This window comes from Schistocerca nitens, chromosome 2, assembly GCF_023898315.1.
Source record: "Schistocerca nitens isolate TAMUIC-IGC-003100 chromosome 2, iqSchNite1.1, whole genome shotgun sequence".
Lineage (NCBI taxonomy): Eukaryota > Metazoa > Arthropoda > Insecta > Orthoptera > Acrididae > Schistocerca > Schistocerca nitens.
Genome location: NC_064615.1, coordinates 1,061,078 through 1,084,021, shown reverse-complemented (window position 1 = coordinate 1,084,021; position 22,944 = coordinate 1,061,078). Strand labels below are relative to the sequence as shown.

The 22,944-nt window shown below is 44.3% G+C and overlaps 1 protein-coding gene across 1 annotated transcript in view; it reads left to right on the top strand.

Moving 5' to 3' along the window:
* The window catches only part of LOC126237537 (cytochrome P450 9e2-like), a 68,999-nt gene extending 51,633 nt beyond the window's left edge, over positions 1-17,366 (top strand). The window contains exons 6-7 of the mRNA XM_049947723.1: positions 8,991-9,254; positions 14,816-17,366. Coding sequence (XP_049803680.1) covers positions 8,991-9,254; positions 14,816-14,988 — 437 coding nt within the window. The 3' untranslated portion in view covers positions 14,989-17,366. The remainder of the gene's footprint in view (positions 1-8,990; positions 9,255-14,815) is intronic.
* Positions 17,367-22,944: the final 5,578 nt, after the last annotated feature.

Here is a 22,944-nt window from a genome sequence, read left to right as displayed (position 1 = left end):
CCGATTATCTCAGTAAATTCATGAAAAACATTAAAAACAGCCTATTTCTCGGCGCTTTTTAACCGTACTCCACACACGTGTTTCACTGCGGAACAGAAACCAGCCTCAGCCAGTTTTATACTAGGCATTAACAAATCAGAGCACAACGTTGCTGAGGCTGTGACTGTATACGATGTTTGAAATAAAAACTACGCAGCTAAAGATTGATTAAGATAAACGTCAATGGCTGTTAATACATTTGAATATCTTAAAGTTTCACTTAAGGTAACTTAGTAATAAGATATGTAATACATAGGTAGGACCTACTTCCAAGAGCGCAACAACGCCAGTGTACGTGTGCTACGACCAATTATCGCGTTTGTGTTTCTTTACATCAGGTTTATTCTTATGAAGAAAGGATTATAGTTGTGCCTGCACTGTGATGCTGAAGTAGACATACTTTATTACACTAATACACTGAAGAGACGAAACTCATGGCATAGCGATACCCACATACACAGACGGCAGTAACATCGCGTATACAAGTTATGAAACGGCAGTGGATTAGCGGGGCTATCATTTATACTCACATGATTCATATGAAAAGATCTCCGACGTAATTCTTTCCGAGATCCGTAGTGTGCCGAGAAAACCAAATTTGAGGCACGTTACCTCTCACCGCGGACAACGAAGTGGCCGACGACCTTCACTTAACGACCGAGAGCAGCGGCGTTTGCGCAGAGTTGTCAGTGCTAACAGACAAGCAACACTGCGTGAAGTAATCGCAGAAATCAGTGTGGGGCGTACGACGACCGTGTCTGTCAGGCCAGTGCGGCGAAATTTGTCGTTAATGGGCTGTGGAAGCAGGCGGCCGAGGAGAGTGCCTTTCCTGGGCTGTTGACCGTATCGGTTGGACCCTAGACGCATGGAAAAGCGTGGCCTGCTCAGGTGAGTCCCAGTTTCTGCTGATGGTAGGCTTCGAGTTTGGCGCAGACCCCACGAAACCGTTGAACCAAGTTGTCAACAAGCCACTCTACAGTGGTGCAGCCCAAGTTTGCATGGGATAGACTGCGTCCTCTGGTCCAAGTCAACCGATCATTGACTGGAAATGGTAATATTTAGCTACTTGAGGACCATTTGCAGCCATTCATGGCCTTCATGTACCCAAAAAAGCATGTAATTTTTATGGACGAAAATTCGCCATGGTACCAGGTAAGAGTTGCTCGCGATTGGTTTGAAGAATATTCTACAAAGTTCGGGCGAATGATTTGGCCACCCAGACCGCCCCAGATGAATCCCATCCAACATGTATGAGACAAAACTGGGAGGTCAGTTCGAGAAAAAATCCCGTACCGCCAACACGGCTATAGAAGGATCATGGCTCAATATTTCTGCAGGGGACTTCCAACGACTCGTAGAGTCTATGCGACGTCGAGGTGTTCCACTACGCCGGACAAGAAGGCGGTCCCTCACGATGTCAGGAGGTATGCCATGACTTTGTCACCTCAGTTTATAACCTACAGCTGTATTTGTTGAGGCTTCTGGTACATTTTTATGGTACAGAGAAGTGAATTCCTTTGTAATACCAAAAAAATGGGTAAACATAGTGTTATACGGTCGACGGGACTCTGTTACTTTGCAAGTTTCATTTTTAATAGTATTTTCGTGGTCTGACGAGCACCGGCGTAGTATTCAGTTAATTCCTCTGCTATAAGAAGCACTACCTGCAGATGATCAGTTAGAGAAGAGCCATTCCTGAAAAGCACATGTTCTGCGGTTGATGTTGTTGTACATTTACTAAAATACTCTTCTGGATTAGTTTGATTAATAGTTGATTATTCTGCTATGTCCAACCAATTGGGTGGTTGTTACTAATGCCAGTTTTGCGCCTTTTCTGTATTTGGTGTATAGGAGTTTATGAAAGAACAATATTTTTGTCTTTTGTATCTTGTTTAGTACTTTGATGTGGTCACGTAGTGCAGTATGACCCATTTTCATTATCCTAGATGTTATTCCCCCCGGGTCAGGACTTTCACTGTTCTTTATTTTCTTCATTGCATACTGAATACCTTCACTTGCTACAGGCCTAGGTAATTGCCAACAGACTCAGTTTCTTTCTCACCATTGCAGTAGCTAAAAAGACAGATCTTTTCTGAATGTTATGGATTCGTTCAAAATGTTACTGTTTCCCTCCATACGTCCCATCCACTCAGTTACTGTTTTCGCCTTGCGTATACTCCGAGCTGTTTTGAGCAGCAATTTCACTTTATGGGTTCTACAGCTACGTTTAATTTCTTCTGCCATAAGAAGTTTCTTGCACTTGTTGAACTCAACTTATCCAGTTACCTAAACAAAAGCGGCGAAAAAAATAGTCTCACTCTTTTACTGGTGCAAGTCTTCCGATTTCCCGGAAAATCTGCAAAGTATTCACTTCTCTTACAGTTTAACTATACAATTCTTTCTTACATTCACAAATGGCTCTAACGGACCACTAATAATTCTGGACAAGAACTGTAGAAAACATTCGTGAGCAAATCGTTAAAGAGCAAGCAAAGATACACCGAAGTCTAGGATTTATCTTCGGCGGCCCTCTGTTATTGTATGCAGTAATCACAAACCAGTTTTGTGAATCGCCACTTCAAATGAAATTGTGAATGAAGTCGGCTAGTCAAAGTTTTGTAAACTTTCAGATTTGTTTAAAGTATAACATAATTAAACACCCGATTGTACGGACCAGGAGCAATCACAGGGCAGCAGAGTAAACAAAGTTTGAATCTAAACTTCAGCTTTCGCCCGAAGCGATGTAGGCGATATGTTGGAAACCTACTTGGATCTATCTGGGTAAAGATTTCAACTTTCTCCTGTCAAATACAAGTCCAACGTCTTAGTCAGTGCACCAACTGGCTTTGTCCATTTCAAGGTACGTTTCATATAACTTCAAACATCATTCAATCAAACATAACAACAAAAAAAAACCTCCTAACAACTATGGACTCTGTCTAAGATTAAAACAAACGAAAACTATTCGCTGCGGATAAGTTTCCCCATACATCACAAGAAATTGGGTATTTCGTGAATGTAAGATGTATCGATAATCATTGGTAATAAAGTAATCTAAATCGCCTAATATACATACCTACTTACAATCAAGTTTCGGCTACTGTCATCATCAGAACAAAACTAATAATTTCTGAACAATGTTCAGTATCAGTTGCAATAAAAGCTATTCCTAAGCGGGGCCGCATAAACGTCTTTGCAAATAAAGAATTATATTAAGCAATATAGACGGCTTCATTCGGAAAAATCAGATTAATTTTGGAAATTTATTTCAATTATTAATATGGAACCGCGCGACTGCTACGGTCGCAGGTTCGAATCCTGCCTCGGGCATGGATGTGTGTGATGTCCTTAGGTTAGTTAGGTTTAAGTAGTTCTAAGTTCTAGGGGACTGATGACCACAGATGTTAAGTCCCATAGTGCTCAGAGCCATTTGAACCATTTTGAACCAATTATTAATACGTATCTATAATGTTAAGTGACACTATTGTACTTTTGTGGGCGTGACGCCATCCTCATTTAGGCATCCGTGTTTTCCGTGAGGCACTGGAGAGGGCTCTCACACTGCCCGCTTCTCCTCCCATCCTGATCCACCGAAAGCTGCTGCTCTCCCCCTACACTGCTGGGGGAAAAAATTGCACACCCACTCAGAGCTTTCCAACTTACTCTGTCTACATCTACATCTACATCTACATTTATACTCCGCAAGCCACCCAACGGTGTGTGGTGGAGGGCACTTTAGGTGCCACTGTCATTACCTCCGTTTCCTGTTCCAGTCGCGTATGGTTCGTGGGAGGAACGACCGCCGGAAAGCCTCCGTGCGCGCTCTAATCTCTCTAATTTTACATTCGTGATCTCCTCAGGAGGTATAAGTAGGGGGAAGCAATATATTCGATACCTCATCCAGAAACGCACCCTCTCGAAACCTGGCAAGCAAACTACACCGCGACGCAGAGCGCCTCTCTTGCAGAATCTGCCACTTGAGTTTGCTAGACATCTCCGTAACGCTATAACGCTTACCAAATAACCCTGTGACGAAACGCGCCACTCTTCTTTGGATCTTCTCTATCTCCTCCGTCAACCCGACCTGGTACGGATCCCACACGGATGAGCAATACTCAAGTATAGGTCGAACGAGTGTTTTGTAAGCCACCTCCTTTGTTGATGGACTACATTTTCTAAGCACTCTCCCAATGAATCTCAACCTGGTACCCGCCTTACCAACAATTAATTATATATGATCATTTCACTTCAAATGGTTCCGTACGCATACTCCCAGATATTTTACAGAAGTAACTGGTACTAGTTTTTGTTCCGCTGTCATATAATCATACAATAAAGTATCCTTCTTTCTATGTATTCGCAATACATTACATTTGTCTATGTTAAGGGACAGTTGCCACTCCCTGCACTAAGTGCCTATCCGCTGCAGATCTTCCTGCATTTCGCTACAATTTTCTAATGCTGCAACTTCTCTGTATACTACAGCATCATCCGCGAAAAGCCGCATGGAACTTCCGACACTACCTACTTGGTCATTTATATACACTCCTGGAAATTGAAATAAGAACACCGTGAATTCATTGTCCCAGGAAGGGGAAACTTTATTGACACATTCCTGGGGTCAGATACATCACATGATCACACTGACAGAACCACAGGCACATAGACACAGGCAACAGAGCATGCACAATGTCGGCACTAGTACAGTGTATATCCACCTTTCGCAGCAATGCAGGCTGCTATTCTCCCATGGAGACGATCGTAGAGATGCTGGATGTAGTCCTGTGGAACGGCTTGCCATGCCATTTCCACCTGGCGCCTCAGTTGGACCAGCGTTCGTGCTGGACGTGCAGACCGCGTGAGACGACGCTTCATCCAGTCCCAAACATGCTCGATGGGGGACAGATCCGGAGATCTTGCTGGCCAGGGTAGTTGACTTACACCTTCTAGAGCACGTTGGGTGGCACGGGATACATGCGGACGTGCATTGTCCTGTTGGAACAGCAAGTTCCCTTGCCGGTCTAGGAATGGTAGAACGATGGGTTCGATGACGGTTTGGATGTACCGTTCACTATTCAGTGTCCCCTCGACGATCACCAGTGGTGTACGGCCAGTGTAGGAGATCGCTCCCCACACCATGATGCCGGGTGTTGGCCCTGTGTGCCTCGGTCGTATGCAGTCCTGACTGTGGCGCTCACCTGCACGGCGCCAAACACGCATACGACCATCATTGGCACCAAGGCAGAAGCGAATCCCATCGCTGAAGACGACACGTCTCCATTCGTCCCTCCATTCACGCCTGTCGCGACACCACTGGAGGCGGGCTGCACGATGTTGGGGCGTGAGCGGAAGACGGCCTAACGGTGTGCGGGACCGTAGCCCAGCTTCATGGAGACGGTTGCGAATGGTCCTCGCCGATACCCCAGGAGCAACAGTGTCCCTAATTTGCTGGGAAGTGGCGGTGCGGTCCCCTACGGCACTGCGTAGGATCCTACGGTCTTGGCGTGCATCCGTGCGTCGCTGCGGTCCGGTCCCAGGTCGACGGGCACGTGCACCTTCCGCCGACCACTGGCGACAACATCGATGTACTGTGGAGACCTCACGCCCCACGTGTTGAGCAATTCGGCGGTACGTCCACCCGGCCTCCCGCATGCCCACTATACGCCCTCGCTCAAAGTCCGTCAACTGCACATACGGTTCACGTCCACGCTGTCGCGGCATGCTACCAGTGTTAAAGTCTGCGATGGAGCTCCGTATGCCACGGCAAACTGGCTGACACTGACGGCGGCGGTGCACAAATGCTGCGCAGCTAGCGCCATTCGACGGCCAACACCGCGGTTCCTGGTGTGTCCGCTGTGCCGTGCGTGTGATCATTGCTTGTACAGCCCTCTCGCAGTGTCCGGAGCAATGGTGGGTCTGACACACCGGTGTCAATGTGTTCTTTTTTCCATTTCCAGGAGTGTATATTGTGAAAAGCAATGGTCCCATAACACTCCCCTATGGCACGCCAGAGGTTACTTTAACGTCTGTAGACGTCTCTCCATTGAGAACAACATGCTGTGTTCTGTTTGCTAAAAACTCTTCAACGCAGCCACACATCTGGTCTGATATTCCGTAGGTTCTTACTTTGTTTATCAGGCGACAGTGCGGAACTATATCGAACGCCTTCCGGAAGTCAAGGAAAATGGCATCTACCTGGGAGCCTGTATCTAATATTTTCTGGGTCTCATGAACAAATAAAGCGAGTTGGGTCTCACACAATCGCTCTTTCCGGAATCCATGTTGATTCCTACAGAGTAGATTCTGGGTTTCCAGAAATGACATGATACGCGAGCAAAAAACATGTTCTAAAATTCTACAACATATCGATGTCAGGGATAAAGGCCTATAGTTTAGCTCATCTACTCGACGACCCTTCTTGAAAATTGAAACTATCTGTGCTCTTTTACAATCATTTGGAACCTTCCGTTTCTCTAGAGACTTGCGGTACACGGCTGTTAGAAGGGGGGCAAGTTCTTTCGCGTACTCTGTGTAGAATGGAATTGGTATCCCGTCAGGTCCAGTGGACTTTCCTCTGTTGAGTGATTCCAGTTGCTTTTCTATTCCTTGGACACTTATTTCGATGTCAGCCATTTTTTCGTTCGTGCGAGGATTTAGAGAAGGAACTGCAGTGCGGTCTTCCTCTGTGAAACAGCTTTGGAAAAAGGTGTTAAGTATTTCAACTTTACGCGTGTCATCCTCTGTTTCAATGCCATTATCATCCCAGAGTGTCTGGATATGATGTTTCGATCCACTTACTGATTTAAGGTAAGACCAAAACCACGGTGGGTTTTTCCCGTCCCTCTGAGTTTTACTCGACACGTACCTGTCTAGAACGCATTTTACAATTGCCTTGAACTTTTTCCATAAACACTGAACATTGTCAGTGTCGGAACAGAGATTTTCATTTTGCTCTGTTAGGTAGTCTGAAATCTGCCTCCTATTACTCTTGCTAAACAGATAAACCTTCCTCCCTTTTTTATATTCCTATTTACTTCCATGTTCAGGGATGCTGCAATGGCCTTATGATCACTGATTCCCTGTTACAGAGTCGAAAAGTTCGGGTCTGTTTGTTATCAGTAGGTCCAAGATGTTATCTCCACGAGTCGGTTCCCTGTTTAATTGCTCGAGGTAATTTTCGGATAGTGCACTCAGTATAATGTCACTCGATGCTCTGTCCCTGCCACCCATCCTAAACATCTGAGTGTCCCAGTCTATCTCAAGGCTCGTTGTTAGAACATTGCGTGAGGAGTACGTGAAATGATTTCATTTACAGATCAATGGCACGAGCGGTTCCGAGGTACCAGGAATCGACCTATGCTGAAGCACTCACATCAGTATGGACGACAATGCAGGTGCTAACGTTAGCACCCAGTCGATCGTACAGAAGGCGAATACTCTCCTGGGACACATTATGCAACACCTGCTCTACCTGTTCACGGAGTTCTGTGAGAGCTGCTGTAGCACGAGCCACTTCTCGTCCCATCACACCCCACTCGTGCTCTATTGGAGATCGTCTCGGCCAGGGCAGTCGCTGCACGTCTTGCAGAGCACTTTGAGTTTCACGGGCAGTGTATAGGCTAGCGTAATAGTGTTGGAACAACTCATCGCCTTCCTGTCGCGAAAACGGCAAAAAAACGAGTTAACAACATTCTGCACGTACCGAGAGCAGATTAATGTCCGCTCCAGAAACACCAAAGGTGAACGACAGTTGTAGCTCATCGCAACCCAAACCTTAAGGCCCGGGGTGGGGTCAGAATGTCTCGGACGAATGCACTGTACACTGGACTCGCATTCGGGAGGACGACGGTTCAATCCCGTCTCCGGCCATCCTGATTTAGGTTTTCCGTGATTTCCCTAAATCGTTTCAGGCAAATGCCGGGATGGTTCCTTTGAAAGGGCACGGCCGATTTCCTTCCCAATCCTTCCCTAACCCGAGCTTGCGCTCCGTCTCTAATGACCTCGTTGTCGACGGGACGTTAAACACTAACCACCACCACGAATGCACTGTACGAGACAGCCGTCACCAGTCCTACATCGTTCGCGCAAACGACCATCACTTACACGCAAGCAGAATCTGCTAACATAGCTGAAGATGACGGCACGCCATTGACCCTCTGACTGCAAGAGTCGAGCGGTGCCCGGCGTCGCTGTGACGCTGCTGGAAGACGCGCTGGAGATGTGCGTGCCCGGAGTCTCACTGCTAATAACCGGTCCAAAACAGTTCGTGGTGACGCGTCTCGGCTCACAAGTCCTCTTATCTGTGCTGTGGTGGCCGTAGGATCTGCCACTGCTGCCCTTACAATACGACGATTCTGGTGGGCGTCTGAACTGCGTGGACATCCAGCACCTCGTCTACGGGTGTGAGAACGTTCACGTTGCTACTGGTACCAACATCGTTGCACATCTGACGCAGCACGTACAACCCGTGTGGCAATTTTCCGAAATGACCATGCCGCCACTCGGAAGGTCACAATTTGACGCCTTTCAAACTCGCTCGGTTGGCTGTAGGAAGGGTGAGTGCGTCCCCGCGGCACGGTTGCCTGCTTGCTTCAAACACTTGCCCCACACTGAGATTTCTGGCTGTGAGCTCTCCCTATTAAAGGATAGTCACAGATGGCGCTGTGGTAGCTACGCCACTACGCCATCTGTTGGCGGACGACATTGAAACCATTTTCAGTGCATCTACTATCCCCCAGGTCGCCTAGGGTGTCATCAGATCACAATTGTCATCGGCTTTCCAAGTGTACTAATTATTTTTTTCCGACGGTGTATTAACAATGATATCTACAGCACGTCTAACCCGAAACTTCCTTCCTTTTTCGTATGTTGACAGAGACTTATAGAGAAATTTACTTTTTTCCATCGTAATGTGTTTTCTACAATCAACAGAGTTCCTTTTACGTCCACAGAAACACTGCGGATATACGTGCCCGGCACAGCCTTGGACCGCGTGTGCGTGCGCTCCTACCAGCTGCCAGCCGCAGACGGCGGTCCTGGTGTCTGGCTGCACCCTGGTGACGTCATCTGGGTGCCAGTGCACGCCATCCACCGCGACCCCAAGTACTTTCCGGAGCCTGAGCGTTTCGACCCGGAGAGGTTCAGTCCAGAGAACAAGCACCTCATCAAGCCATTCACTTACTTTCCGTTCGGGTCTGGACCTCGCATCTGTATTGGTGAGAAATCTGCAGTATAATTACCTTTTTAATATTTTTATCACGTTACGTGCCGTCATGGCCGAAAGCGAAGTCGCATTACCGCGACGATATGACACGACGGCGGTAGCCGGCGTAAATCATGCTGACGCTGAAGATTTAGCCTCCGGATTTGGCCAAGAGGAGGAGAAGTAGAAACCCGAACATTTACAGCGTGTTTCAAAATGCTCTGTACAACTTTGATCACGTATGTTTCAGAAAGGGGAATAGGTATAAAGATAGGGTTTGCGGCATATTGTTCACACACACCTAAAATTTTGTTTGTATTTTGTTTCTGCAGCATAGTATTAACGAGAATGGTCACTCCCCATCACATGGTACAGTGTCGGAAATATTTGATAGAGACCAAATCTGACACCCAGGCTTAGCGGGAATTCCGGATAGGTCACAGAAGCGCATCATCAACACTTCCGACCGTGAGACAGTGGTACTCGAGGTTCAAGGAAGCCGGAAGTGCTACGCATAGGATGAGTTTTGGGCGTGCTAAGGACGAGTGAAGCAGCTGTGGCGCGGGAGCAACAGGCATTCATCTGCAGCCCAACCAAGTCAGTCCGTGAGTTATCTCAACAGCTGCAGCTGCGGCCAACCACGGCGCGCTACACAGGGGGCTGAACCTCCACGCCTACGAGGTGCAGCTGCTGCCTGCGCTTCAACCCGATGGCAGGCCAAAGCGCAAAGCGTCTGAAACTGGCATGCCGACTCGCATCGACAACGACCCAGACTATCTGAGAAAGATTATGTTCTCGGAACAAGCCTGCTTTCATGGGTCCAGGATGGTCAGCTGACACAATTTGAAGGTGTGGGACTATGAAATCCCACTTTACGTGAAAACTGTGCGCGACAGTCCAAAGGTAAACTGCCCCGTCGGATGTTCGAGTCCTCCCTCGGGCATGGGTGCGTGTGTGTTATGCTTATCGTAAGTTAGTTTAAGTTAAATTAAGTATTGTATAAGCGTAGGAACCGATGACCTCAGCAGTTTGGTCCCACAGGATCTTATTACAAATTTCCAAAATTTCCAGAGGTAAGCGTGTGGTGTGATCTGCTTCACAGTTCTGTGGTGGGACCGTTTTCCTCTGCAGATGCGTCAGTAACCGCGACTGAACACGTTGGAACAGTTTAGATTTTCACAGGTGGAAGAACTGCAACCGGATCGCGTGCTGCAGCGAGATGGTGCCCCTTCTCACTAGGCCTCCATCGTTAGGAAGGCTTTCAACACATTTCCATGTCGCTGGTTTGGCAGAGGAGGGCCCATCTCGTGGCCCCCCAAGGCCTTCAGACACAAAGCCATTAGATTTGTTCCTTTGTGGCGGATGCTGTCTACCAGATGGCGGCGCAGGACCTCCTGCATCTGCAAACTTGCATCAGAGCGGCAACGGCACACCTTAATGACATGCTAGCCTGGCCGTGGGAGGGACTAGAGTATCGTCTAGATTTCCTGCGTACCACAGGTGGCGCACGAGTTGGACTCTGTTATGAGGCCGCTAAACCATTCGGTGGGTGTCGACTTTATGCTGCAATACGCCACGCAGAGTGTCCGCGTGCCTTGAGGCGCAATGGCAAGGATTGCGTCCCTCCGGAGGTTCGAGTCTTCCAGATTGTCCTTAGCATATGTTAGTTTAAGTAGTGTGTAAATGTAGGGACCGATGACCTAAGAAGGTTGGTTCCTTAGGAATTCACACACGTTTGAACATCTTATGCTGCAATACGCACCTTTCTACTTATCCTCATTTCTGAAATATACTTGAATAAAGGCATAAGGATCATTTTGGAACACCCTAAATTTTCGATACATGGATGATGCACCATCCCCATGGACCAATTATAAACCTCTTCTCGGTGTTTACAGCCCCAATGGACGGAGACTACATAGGATGGAGGATAGTCTGCCGCTTAGGGTAGTTTACATTTGCGACACCTGTCACGACTTTCGGAAAGATTTTATGCCAAGTAATAGTTGCCCTTATCTGCAAGATAAACAGCACTGATGAACTAACTGTGGAAGATTACTGCAAATATTAACGATATAAGAAATACAAAAATTACAGGATGAACAATTTTCAAACAAAAATACAACTATTGTTTTCGTAACCCCATTGCTGGTGACTTCCCGATTTCCATTCATACAGTGGCTGTAAATAATTACATAATTTCCTCTGTGAGTAGCTTACGCAGTAATTTTGACTTCGACTTCGAGAGTACTTGATACAAATGAAACAGAGAAATACAAATAGGAATTAGACTCTTATTTGAATAACTAACATACAATTAATACTTCATATCAACAGACACATTGGCAAAACCGGCAACGGCTAACGCTACCACCTAGACACTGCTTCCTATCTTAGCACACCAGCTGACTAAGAGATTGTATGACAACAGGTTTAACGTTTGACGAACGTGTTTCTTCATAGTAGGATATTGTTAGGTTTACTTATCAACATTCATTTTTCAGGGAATTTATGTAGATAGAATATGTATTTCAGCTTTACAACACTGGTGACGAACTCTTATCATTGCCTCCATTTATAACCAATAAGAGAAGCTACAGTTCCCATGGGTGACGTCTTTTCTCTACGCTTCTTAGGGCACTGACCGAGGCAGCATTAGCCAGACGATTGTAGTTTTACCAAATTTAGCAAACATCTGTAGAAGTGTGCAGGAAAGTTTGAGTTTGTACTGTTACCGAGCGTGTACACCCGTTCATATCACGATGTATGCTGCCATATATCGCTTTCACCAGGAACTTTCTAATAATGGTTTGTTAAGTGTTAAGTAGTAAGGAACTATTTTCCTTACTATACACAGCGAACAAAGAAAGAAAACTTAGACTTGCCGTCGATGAACATTAGGCGCAAAAGTCTCACCAGGTTCTAAATGAGCAGATGCAAATGAGAACTTCCTCTCTCACAACGTTCACGTGAACACACACACACACACACACACACACAGACACACACACCATTCTTCATTTAATTTGTGGTAGTGGTATACTGTTCCTCCTATTGGAATGCCGAGACCTCCATCACTAGAATTTTGTTTTCATACATTCTGTAGTTTTTGATAATGTTGGAACTAGAACACACATATTCTTGGCAGCATAATTGATTTATCTTGTACTCTTCCTTTCAACAACAACCTCTCGACTTTCTACATGCTATTTCCATACAAGCTGCGTCCTTTAATTCAGTGAATATTCACCTTGTACCTGTGTCTCCCTAGTGCAAAACCATTCTAAGTTTGTCTAAGTTTGCAAGTTGTATTAGAAATTAACGACCATGTCATATTTACTTTGAAAATTGTGTCGCCTGTAATGGCCTGTATTCACTTTGTAATTTATGAACATTCACAACCTTCCTCTATGCAATTGTTCAGTACGGTAAGATAAAGCCACAAATTATTGTAAAAGTGTGGCACGCCAGGGTTGATTTACAGATTTCACGCCTCATGCCTCATGTCATGATCAAATATTTCCAACAGTTTCTAACATCCATATAATGCAAAGTTTAAATCCTTACCTTATGATGGCCTAATAAATCGAAAACATTTTAGTAACAATCAAATATTAGTGTAAAATACGCAAGTTGTTTGCTTTTAACTCTTGAGTGTGAAATGGTTCTACTAACAAGGGAGACTCCCCATCGCTCCCCTCTCAGGTTTAGTGGTAAGATGGCCGGGTGGACAGTCCGTCAAAAATTGAACACGGATCAAGCATGAGAACAGGAAGAAGGTGTACGGAACTGTAAACAAAATAAAAAAAAAAAAATAGAAACAGTGAACAGCCCAAGAACGAGAAGTTTAATAAAGAGTAGCGTGGATCAGCAATGGTGTCGTGATTAAATGATCATGGTGTTGGACTACCGTGCGGGCCAGCTGTGTTCAAAGCTGCCTCGTGCTTTTGTTTACAATATTATGAACTGTCCGTCCGGTCATTGGAATGTGTATTCTCTTTCTGCAGTCTCTGCAGTGTCATAGTATACACTGGTTATAGAATATGAATTACGTGGTAAGAATACGTTGCCGTCGCAAGTAAATGTTGTGAACAATGGGAGCAGACCACATAGACGTGTCACAGAAATGAAACAACGAGTAAACGGGTGTGAACTATGTTACAACAAAGGAACTCATGGGTCAAGACTTCCAAAACGAAACGGAACTTCGAAAACCTTAAAGACATATGTTTTGACAGAGCACGGACAAAATGTGTGATGGTGAAACTGTTGCGTTCATTTGTCGCAGCTTATGCGGCAAGCTATTATGTTTTCATCATTTCCATGGGACTGAGCACAATCACATTCATACGAACAACTGTGTCGCGCAAGGAGGCATACCTCACTCACTTACCAGTCGTACAAATTAGGTGCGTCGATAACAGATTCCTGTGGTATCGATAGTAACGGTGCCACATAGTTTCAAAGGTTGGCACTACCACGAGACACCGACGGCAGCGCCCTCTAGCTGGTGCTGTGCAGCTCTACGAGCTCCGCTACAGATTCTGCCCATTTCATCAAGTGCAGGCAACCAGGACAATTCGTTTCAGCTTTGCTCTACATACGACGGGTCTAAGACTTCGCATCTGTACAAAGTTATGTATTCTTTCTAGCACCAGTAAACCATTTTTACTCACTGCAGTACCGACGTAATTTTCCTGTTCCTGTTCCTTACAGACATGCCGCCTCCCAGGCGGGATACAAAACTTCCTGTCGCATCAAAAACATAGTGTCACTAATGCCGTGGCTGACACAGCAGTAAGCCTCATTAGCTCAGTCGTAACGTGCTTGGTTCCCCCGCAGCGGGCACGGGTTCGATTCCTGGTCGCGTTGGAGATTTTCTCCGCTCGTGGACGGGCTGATGTGTTATCCTCATCATGGGCACGGAAGTCGTCCAATGTGGCGCCGACTGAAACAACACCTGTACTTGGCGGCCGAACCCGAATGGGACCCCCTGGCCAACAACGCCATACGGTCATTTCATTTTTTTTTGATACAGCAGACGTGTTTTCCGGTGGACGATTAGGTTGACTTGTCACCTTGTCGTCAAATGTTTGCGGTTCCCATTCAAAAGCCTTTCGGCTGCTAAAAGAGTAGTTGGGCAGAATCAACTATCATTATAGGTCCCTACCTTACACCTCGCCCTTGCAAACTGACGTTACACCATGTCACGGACACACGTTTCAATAAAGGGCACAGCGAAAAAGGGAAAAAGCAAATTGGCACAAGGGCGGTTTAAACAAGGCTCGCGCGCGTGGCAGTCCAACACCACAACCACGTAACAACGACGCTATTTCTCTACCCATTTGCTCTATATTGCACTTCTTGCTCTTCGACCGTTCACAGTTTCTATTTTGCTACTTTATTTTCAGAGTCCAGTACACTTTCTTCAGTTTCGGACGGGCTGTCCGCTGGGTCCTCTTACCACTAAATCTGAGGGAGGTGCGATGGGGGGACCTTCCCTTGCACGGAGTGAAAGAAGAAGCCATTAACACGATCATGCGTTGTGTTTACCTCAGAGTTTTCTTGTTTCAGGCCAGAGGTTCGCGCTGATGGAAGCGAAGGTGGTGCTGGTGCACCTGCTGTCAAGGTTCAGCCTCCAGGTGGTCGAGAAGACGCCGGTTCCGCTCGAGATCCAGCCCAGCAGCATCACTCTCTCTATCCAGGGCGGCGCCTGGCTCGGCGTACGGCGCAGGTCGGCTCTGTAGGAGACAGAGCAGTCGTAGGCGCCGCTGTTGAGTCTGTCACTTGCCAAATCTATCACGTCGAAAGATAATGTAATCCGTTTGCATCTGCAGCAAGCTGTACAACGCACCAAACCCGCTCGGGAACGATATACATGATAACCAACCATTAGGCAGCAAGGCTGCACAGTCACTGCAAAGACATCTAAGTCTTCCACACACGTAACCCATAACAGATTTTACGTTTTCGTTTCTTAGAACTACTCCCAAATATTTAAACAATGTATAATCTACAATATGTTCGCCACTAATCTTGTAGTCAAATACTGTCGGATTCTTTCTCTCTGCTACAGGCATTATGTTGCATTATTAAGACACATTTTAGGGAGTTACCATTCATTATTCCTAGCGTTCAGTATTGACAGACTCTACCCAAATACATCGTCCATCACACTAAAACGGTCCTAACTTCTCCTTGGTACTGCTTTTCGGTTAAGACAGTCTATGAAAAGTTGCACGCACTCTCGCTCGGCTGTGTGTTCTATAACGATATCCACAATGTCCTACAAGCAAATACTCAGCTAACACCTTCCCTCACCTCGTCAATTAACTTGTAAGATTTCAAACAGCCTTCTTGTACGTAACACGTAAAGTTTCTCTAATAAGACGTTCACCAAAACACCTCGTGAAATGTTGTGCTTAAAACGTCACACACCTGTTCATGTAATCCAACTCTTAAGCAGACTGCTTCTGTCCTGAACTAGCCTAATATTTCTAATCATCTGTTAGGTCTAGGTCTGTCTCTAAGAATGACTGGCTGAGATACCAGATATGGAACACATACACATTTCAGTCACACACAATATAAATACATGTTAGTGTATAAAATACTATATAGCAAGAGCTACTGAAACAATAAACAACTCTGAAAATGTATGTAGGCAGTACCAGTTTGTTTTACGGAAATGTCCTTTCATCAAAGTAAATAATTTGGTGGGTATGGACTTATTAATGCTGGCAATTTAGATCTTTTAGATTTCAGAATATCTTTGGTGAGAAATTTTAATTACTGATACAATAACAAACAAACAAATAAATGATCCCAGATTGCAATAAAGCTAATGTCAGCATTAGAGAATAGTCGTACTTAACTGATTGTAAACGCTTAGGCATAAAAATTGCCCTAACACACTTCTTTCTGAGCCAACTAGGTAAAATTCTGGCATTTGAAATAGCCTTTTACTACAGAGAAGTTTATACTGAGGTGTTATTCGACAAGAACTGTTGAACGCTAAACTGGAAACGGACTTGAATTTACTAATGCACTTCAGTAATGTTAATCGATGGGAATCGTACTGACGGCTCGCAGTAATGCAATGTCGGTTGACAATCGGCAATACGATTACAGAGATGTGCGTACACCTGCTTCCTACCTGAGACGACTTCTGTAGGATCTGTGAGGTCGACGCTACGTTGCCTCGTTGTTCGGTGTCCCACCGAAATACTCCATACAAAACTTTTGTGTTTCAGGACGGGACAGGCCAATCGAGTAAATTTGATACTAAGAACACAGTAGTGGACGGCTGGCCCTTACGTGCAGCCTGAACGTTTATTTTTCAGAAGGCCAGAATTAAATTGTTTAGGATCTCGTCGCTGACATAAATTTGAGAAACAGTTGTGAGCATGAAGAACCTGATAATACACAGTTCACCGCCTGAAATGACGCCATTCCATCTCACTCGTACTGCTAAGCTTTGCTCGTAATCGTAAAATACTATCACTCACTGCCGCTCCTCAACTGTCTCTTTGCAGCACTCTCCACAGATATTAATCTCCCAAGCGGGCCGAAGCTTCTCGAATTACAACGAAATTAACTATTATATGGGAACAAAATTACATTATAAATAGCAATATTAGTTCTAAATAATACTTTACGTTGCATCTGTGTATATAAAATCATTATAATGCAATACAAGCAACGTTGAAACACAAAACTACGGAAAAATATTACATACAGACTTCATTAATGTTCCAGAACGACAAAGATCAGCATCATTAGCTGCAACATCTAACGACGTAAGCCAAGTAAGTCCTTTACAACTCTCTCAACGTGTTACCTCTAACATTTTTTAAATAAAATGGTAGTGGTAAACAAGATCAAGTCAGATACATAACAAAACGAAATTAAAAGCGCTATTCATAATGGTTTAGGACTGCCTTTCTTGCTGCAATATCTTCACATACAGAATGAGAAAGGAGATAAAGTTTAGTTAGACGTAGTTTTTACAGGCCAACTGCTTTTGCGCGTATGCTAATAACTATTGCTAAGAATTTGTATTTTCCTTTCTATAACATATGCTCTGCTGTTTAGCAATAAAGTATATTTTGTTGGTAATTAACAAGTGTCTGCTTGTGACACGCCCATCACATCTCTGACTGGTTATTTGTCTCCCTGCATCTTAGCACAACAATATGAGCACTTCCAGAGTTCCTGTGTTCAAACAGTGCTCAAAGGAAAGTTCCTTATCGAGCAGTTTACGGCTTTTGTCGTGTGTGCAATGAGCCATCATCCTGATGCGTTTACTCAGTGATTTAAATTAGACATGGAAGTACCTGGAATGCTTTCAAAATGTCAGCTGTGTTTTTCAGACTACAGAGAACTAATTTTACGTATGGTAATTATAAAACTTTAATTCGTTATAGATGTGGAAAAGTGTGACTGTGATGACTAAACTTTTCGGAAATAACTCTAACTAGTCACGTTTTGTGATGGTTCAGTTTTTGTCACACCAAGACCGGTTTCTAATCGTCTAGCGACTCGTCTTCAGGTGGTACACCTTTTTTGTGGTTATTCGTTAGCATTGGGGGAGAGGTCGAGGAGTCGTGTAACAGTGGCGCGTGCCGGTCATAGTGTAATAAAAACTGAAACATCATAAAATGTGACTGATTGCGTTATTTCTGAAAACTTGTATGGTAAATATTGTTATTGCTACGATTAATATAATTTTCCAAGGAGAATTATAACTGAAAATATTAATTACATACTACAATTCCTTTTTTTGTTTCATGTGACACTAGTTATCAGTTTTTTGGATCCTCACTGGAGGATTAGTCACATGCTTATTATAAATTACTGTTCAGTTGGCTGTAGTACCGTATCAATGTGAATCAGTAAGAATCCTTTATTTAACTGTGCCAGGACTATTTTGAGCTCATGGAGATTGCTTTAGTAGCTTTTGTCTACATCTACATCTACATGATTACTCTGCAGTTCATAACTGAATGTCTGGCAGAGGGTTCATTGAACCAACTTTAAGCTACTTCTGTACAGTTCCACTGTCAAAAAGCGCAAAGGTAAACGAACACTTAAATCTTTCCGTGCGAGCTCTGTTTTCTCGTAGTTAATTATGACGATCATTTCCGCCTATGAAGGTCGCCCATAACACAATATTTTCACATTTTTGGGAGAAAGTTGGCGATTGCAGTTTTATAAGAAGGTCCTGCCTCAGCGAAAACGCCTTTGTTGTAATGACTGCGACACCAATTCGTGTTTTATATCTTGGCTCTCTCTCTCTCCACTTGAGCTGTACCGGTTCGCATTGATCAACCGATCGCGGTAACGGAGCACGATCTTTGGTGGCTGCGTGGCTTTGAACGGCATGAAAGTTGACAGCTGGAATTTGCCCTGCGATCTGGAAGGAGTTCCTGCAGGGCGCGAGGCCGGTTTACCTCCGCTGTGGAGAGGCGATAGTAAACGGCTTTTACGGGGCACAGACCTCATCCCGCGAAGACGGTGTTCCGGGTTGGCTGTGGTGGTGACGAGACTCTGGAAATTTGCCTGTGCCGAGCGTGTGGGGACACTGAGTGCCACTACGCTATCGATTCAGCAAGTATTTTGGTGGGACTCTTTCTGTGGCTTCTGGGCCTTGTTTTGTTAAAGTAGTGGGGCTGTGCCTAGTTTCTCCTTCCGAGAAGGTCTGCTGTGTTTGCTATTTATGGAGGTTCGCTCCGAAAGAACTGAAGTTTACCTTAATGGAAGCAAATACTGTGTTTCATTACAGACTTCAATAGCAGCTGTTTGTGAAGTGCGTAAAAGATGCGTCGGCTGTGTTACATAGCTAGTGGAGTTAAACTGCCTGTTTAAATTGGTCATATTTCGAGTGGTTTACTGTGGACCATGTTGAGAGCTGAAGTGTTGTTGTCCTTCCTTTTAAATACCGTGGAGTTTCACTTAATCAGAGTGCCTTTTCACTTTAATCTTGTATAAGTTAAGCGTTTGCAAGACACGTCAGTGGAGTTAGTGTAATTTAATCATAGAGATTCTGAAATTCAATGAACACATTTAATGAATGGTTTGCCAAAGATACGTTATATCATAAATGCTGTCATAGATGCTGCGTGAAATCGCTCGTGCGCCGACTATAACACCACGTTCAAACACACTTAACTCTTGATAACCTGCCATTGTAGTAGCAGTAACCGCGCCAGACACTTGTTGTCTTATAGGCGTTGCCGACCGCAGCGCCATATTCTGCCTCTTTACGTATCTCTGTTTTGAATACGCATGCCTATAGCAGTTTCTTTGGCGCTTCAGTATACCAGTCTTGATGTATCTAAACTCGCATTAGGTCTGTTAACCAAGAGTACGACATTTGTTAAAATCCTCTTTGTACGCACCTAATCGTATAGCCTTGCAAATCTATTTAGAAAATACGATGTGGACGTCGTCGCCATACGGCCAGCAAGTGGAAAAGGCTAAATCGTGTAATCTTGTAGAGGATATCCAAATTGTGAAACACTCCGGTACAGAGAAACATATTTTATGAACGATCAACTGGTTAACAGAAATCAGTCTTATTATGATATTGTGGCACCCACTATTTCAGCCCAGCCCAGCTTTTATTGTGAGTGTGACGATACCTTTTTTATTCCTTACCTTTTAACTGGTTTTAAGTGTCTGATGTTTTAGCGTCATTTTAAGTTTTACTGCACGACAGGATTAAAAAATTACCGTCACGTAATGTCATCAGATGATCAAAACGAATTGCAAAATGATTTAGAGAGGGTATATGTATAGTGCGAAAATTGTCAAGTAACTCCAAATAATGAAAAGTGTGAAGTCATCCAAATGACCACTAAAACGAATCCGCCACATCTCAGCTACACGACAACTCACACAAATCTGTAAACTCAGCTAAATAATTAGCGATTACAGCTAGGAATAGCTTTAGCTGGAGCGATCACATACACAGTGTCGTGGGGAAAGCAAACCACAGACTGCGATTTAGCGGCAGAACACGTAGAAAATGTGAGAGGTTTACTAAAGAGACTGCTTACACTACGATTGTCCGCCCTATTCTGGATTATTGCAACGGGGTCCGCATCAGACAGAACTGACGTAAGACGTCGAAAAAGTTCAAAGGAGAGTAGCTCGTCTTGTATTGTGGTGAAATAGTGGTGAACTGGCTGTAGTTAGCCTAAAGCATTTGAATTCGCTGCTGAGACGGAAAGCAAGAAAGCAGCGTTCACAGCGGAAAACATGCATAACTTTCTGTTTAAGTAAAAGTCAACAACCTTGTTACGTCAATAAAATAGCTTCTAAAAACAAGTAAGAAAGTTAACAGCTTGTCGAATATTAACGAGAAAATGAGATTAGCAATTGACATCATCGAAGGACCTTTTAAACAATTAAGAAACTAAGTAATTTCCCCAACGTATTATCTGAAGTCAGCACCGCATGCTAATAATCAATTCTGTAAACTTTTGACTTCATGCCTGGCCGATTATTGAGGTTGTAGAGTTATTCGTTTTACTTTTAGCAACGTATAAACTGTTATGTGTGCTCTTATCGTTAAGCGTTTTGAGTACTTCCTCTCAAGTTGCCAGCCAGTGTTACTCGCAGATCATCTGCAGCCTCTGGTGTGTCACGTATTATGAAATTGGGCCACACAGTGTGCCCTGTGGGCAGCCCTTGATGATTTCGTTTCTCCGTCGTTTCCCTGTGTGGGGGTATTACATTTCAACTATTATGAGTACGACATATTTATCATATGTCTGAACAGCCTCAGTCTACCTACTCACGTGGTGTATGCTGTGTGCATGCGGAACGTTACGACAGACGACGTCATGGTGGCTGGCGGTGCTACTGCGAGGCACTGCCTCCATCTGGTGGAAGGAATGTGAACGTTACACCCCGAGAGGGCAACCAGAGGCCTAACGGGACATCACGTGTATATATCATGCGTCACTGCCACAGCAGAGGTCTCCTGCATGCGGGGGCGGGACATGTGCTCGGTCCTATACACGATCCTCTGCATCGACAACTAATATGCTCAGACATCCTAAACCTCTTTATAACTATCTGTGAGTGGATAGTATCTAGGGGGCTGATAAAAGTTGAGAAAATGCAGTGATATAATAGCTTGTTATTGTTTATTACAATGATTGTTCTCGCAAATTGAAGCAATGAACCAGGCAACAGTTTCTTCTTCTACCACAATGCAATGCTTTCTAACAAGAAAATTGGACTAAACAACAAATAACTGAATTTTCACTCCCATTTTGTGTAGAAATCAATGAATATTGTACCGGCAACACTGAACTCTGCGTTCAAAACAGTGAATACAGTATCGAAATCAACGAAAATTTTTTTGGTAAGTAAATGTCAAGTCCAACGCTAGGTATCGTTTTATGCTTTTAAAATGAATATTGTACCATCAGCACTGAATTTTACGTTTAAATCATCATGAATATTGTACCATCAACACTGAATATTGTGTTTAAATCATCAAATTAACAATCGAAATAATAAATTTTTCATGGTCATCAGAGAATTTCCACATCAAATCTATCTTCCTATCATTGAAAAAATACTTTGGAGAATCAAATGAAGTTACCCACTCACAAAACAGCAATCACATAACAGAATTTCGGATCTGACTAAGGGATCCTACCTCACAACGAGTTTTAAGTTGTACACACAGCATCGGATGTCTCCATAGGATATCCAAGTGCAGACATCTCACCTACAATAATCGTTGAATGTGCGTGTAAATTGTCCAGCTATGTGCTGAAGTCAATGAAACTGGAACCTAGAGAATTAATTTTGCGTCTTACCCCTATACTTCCGGCTGAGCAACACATAACTGTTGTGGTCCTAGCAGGATATCTCTGACTCCTTTCGATATCTTTGGTCATGTGCTCTAGAATTGATAACACTACCATCCCCCTTACAGTACATGTCACGTTCAGAGAACCATTCCAGCAATTCTAGCTGTTCCATCGACTACTTCCATACTTTACGATATCAAAGCCACTGTACAGCTATCTCTGATGCAACTCCTGATACATCAGAGCCGGACACGGAATTGTTTTAACACTTTGTGCTCCATCTATATCCAGTTGCTGCACCAGTCATCGAGCTTCAGTCAGTAGCTAGCGGATTGAAGCGTTTAGCAGCTGACGTAGACTTCGAAGTTATAGTAGAAATAGAGAATATCTGGCGGGATAAAAGGGTGCTTTTCAGCGACATGGAGAGGGTTTAACTGTCCAGCAATCTGAAATACATCGAGGATTGCATAACAGCCGTGTACAGTCCATTCCCTTGAGACATCAGTACCTTCTGCACCAACAGTGCATTCACTGACAACATGTTTAAGGGTGATATGATGAAGGTAACCTCTCAGGAACCAACAAAGAGTGTATATTTAAAGTCTCCATGTGTCACTAACATGCTTCTCTTGTACAGTGTAACATGGCTCGCCCTGAAGAGATTGGTATGTTGAGCCAGTTTTCGATGATCTATCTATCACAACATGGAGTTTCTGAGGCGGAGTTAAGTGTGTGTCTAGGCGTGTGTATGTGTGTGCTATACGTACGTCTGCTAGCAATACTCCTATAAAGAGATATTCCACGTAAGATGAGTTTACACATGGTATTCCCGGGTCTTAGTGCTCAAATTGATTTGTGTGAAATATATGC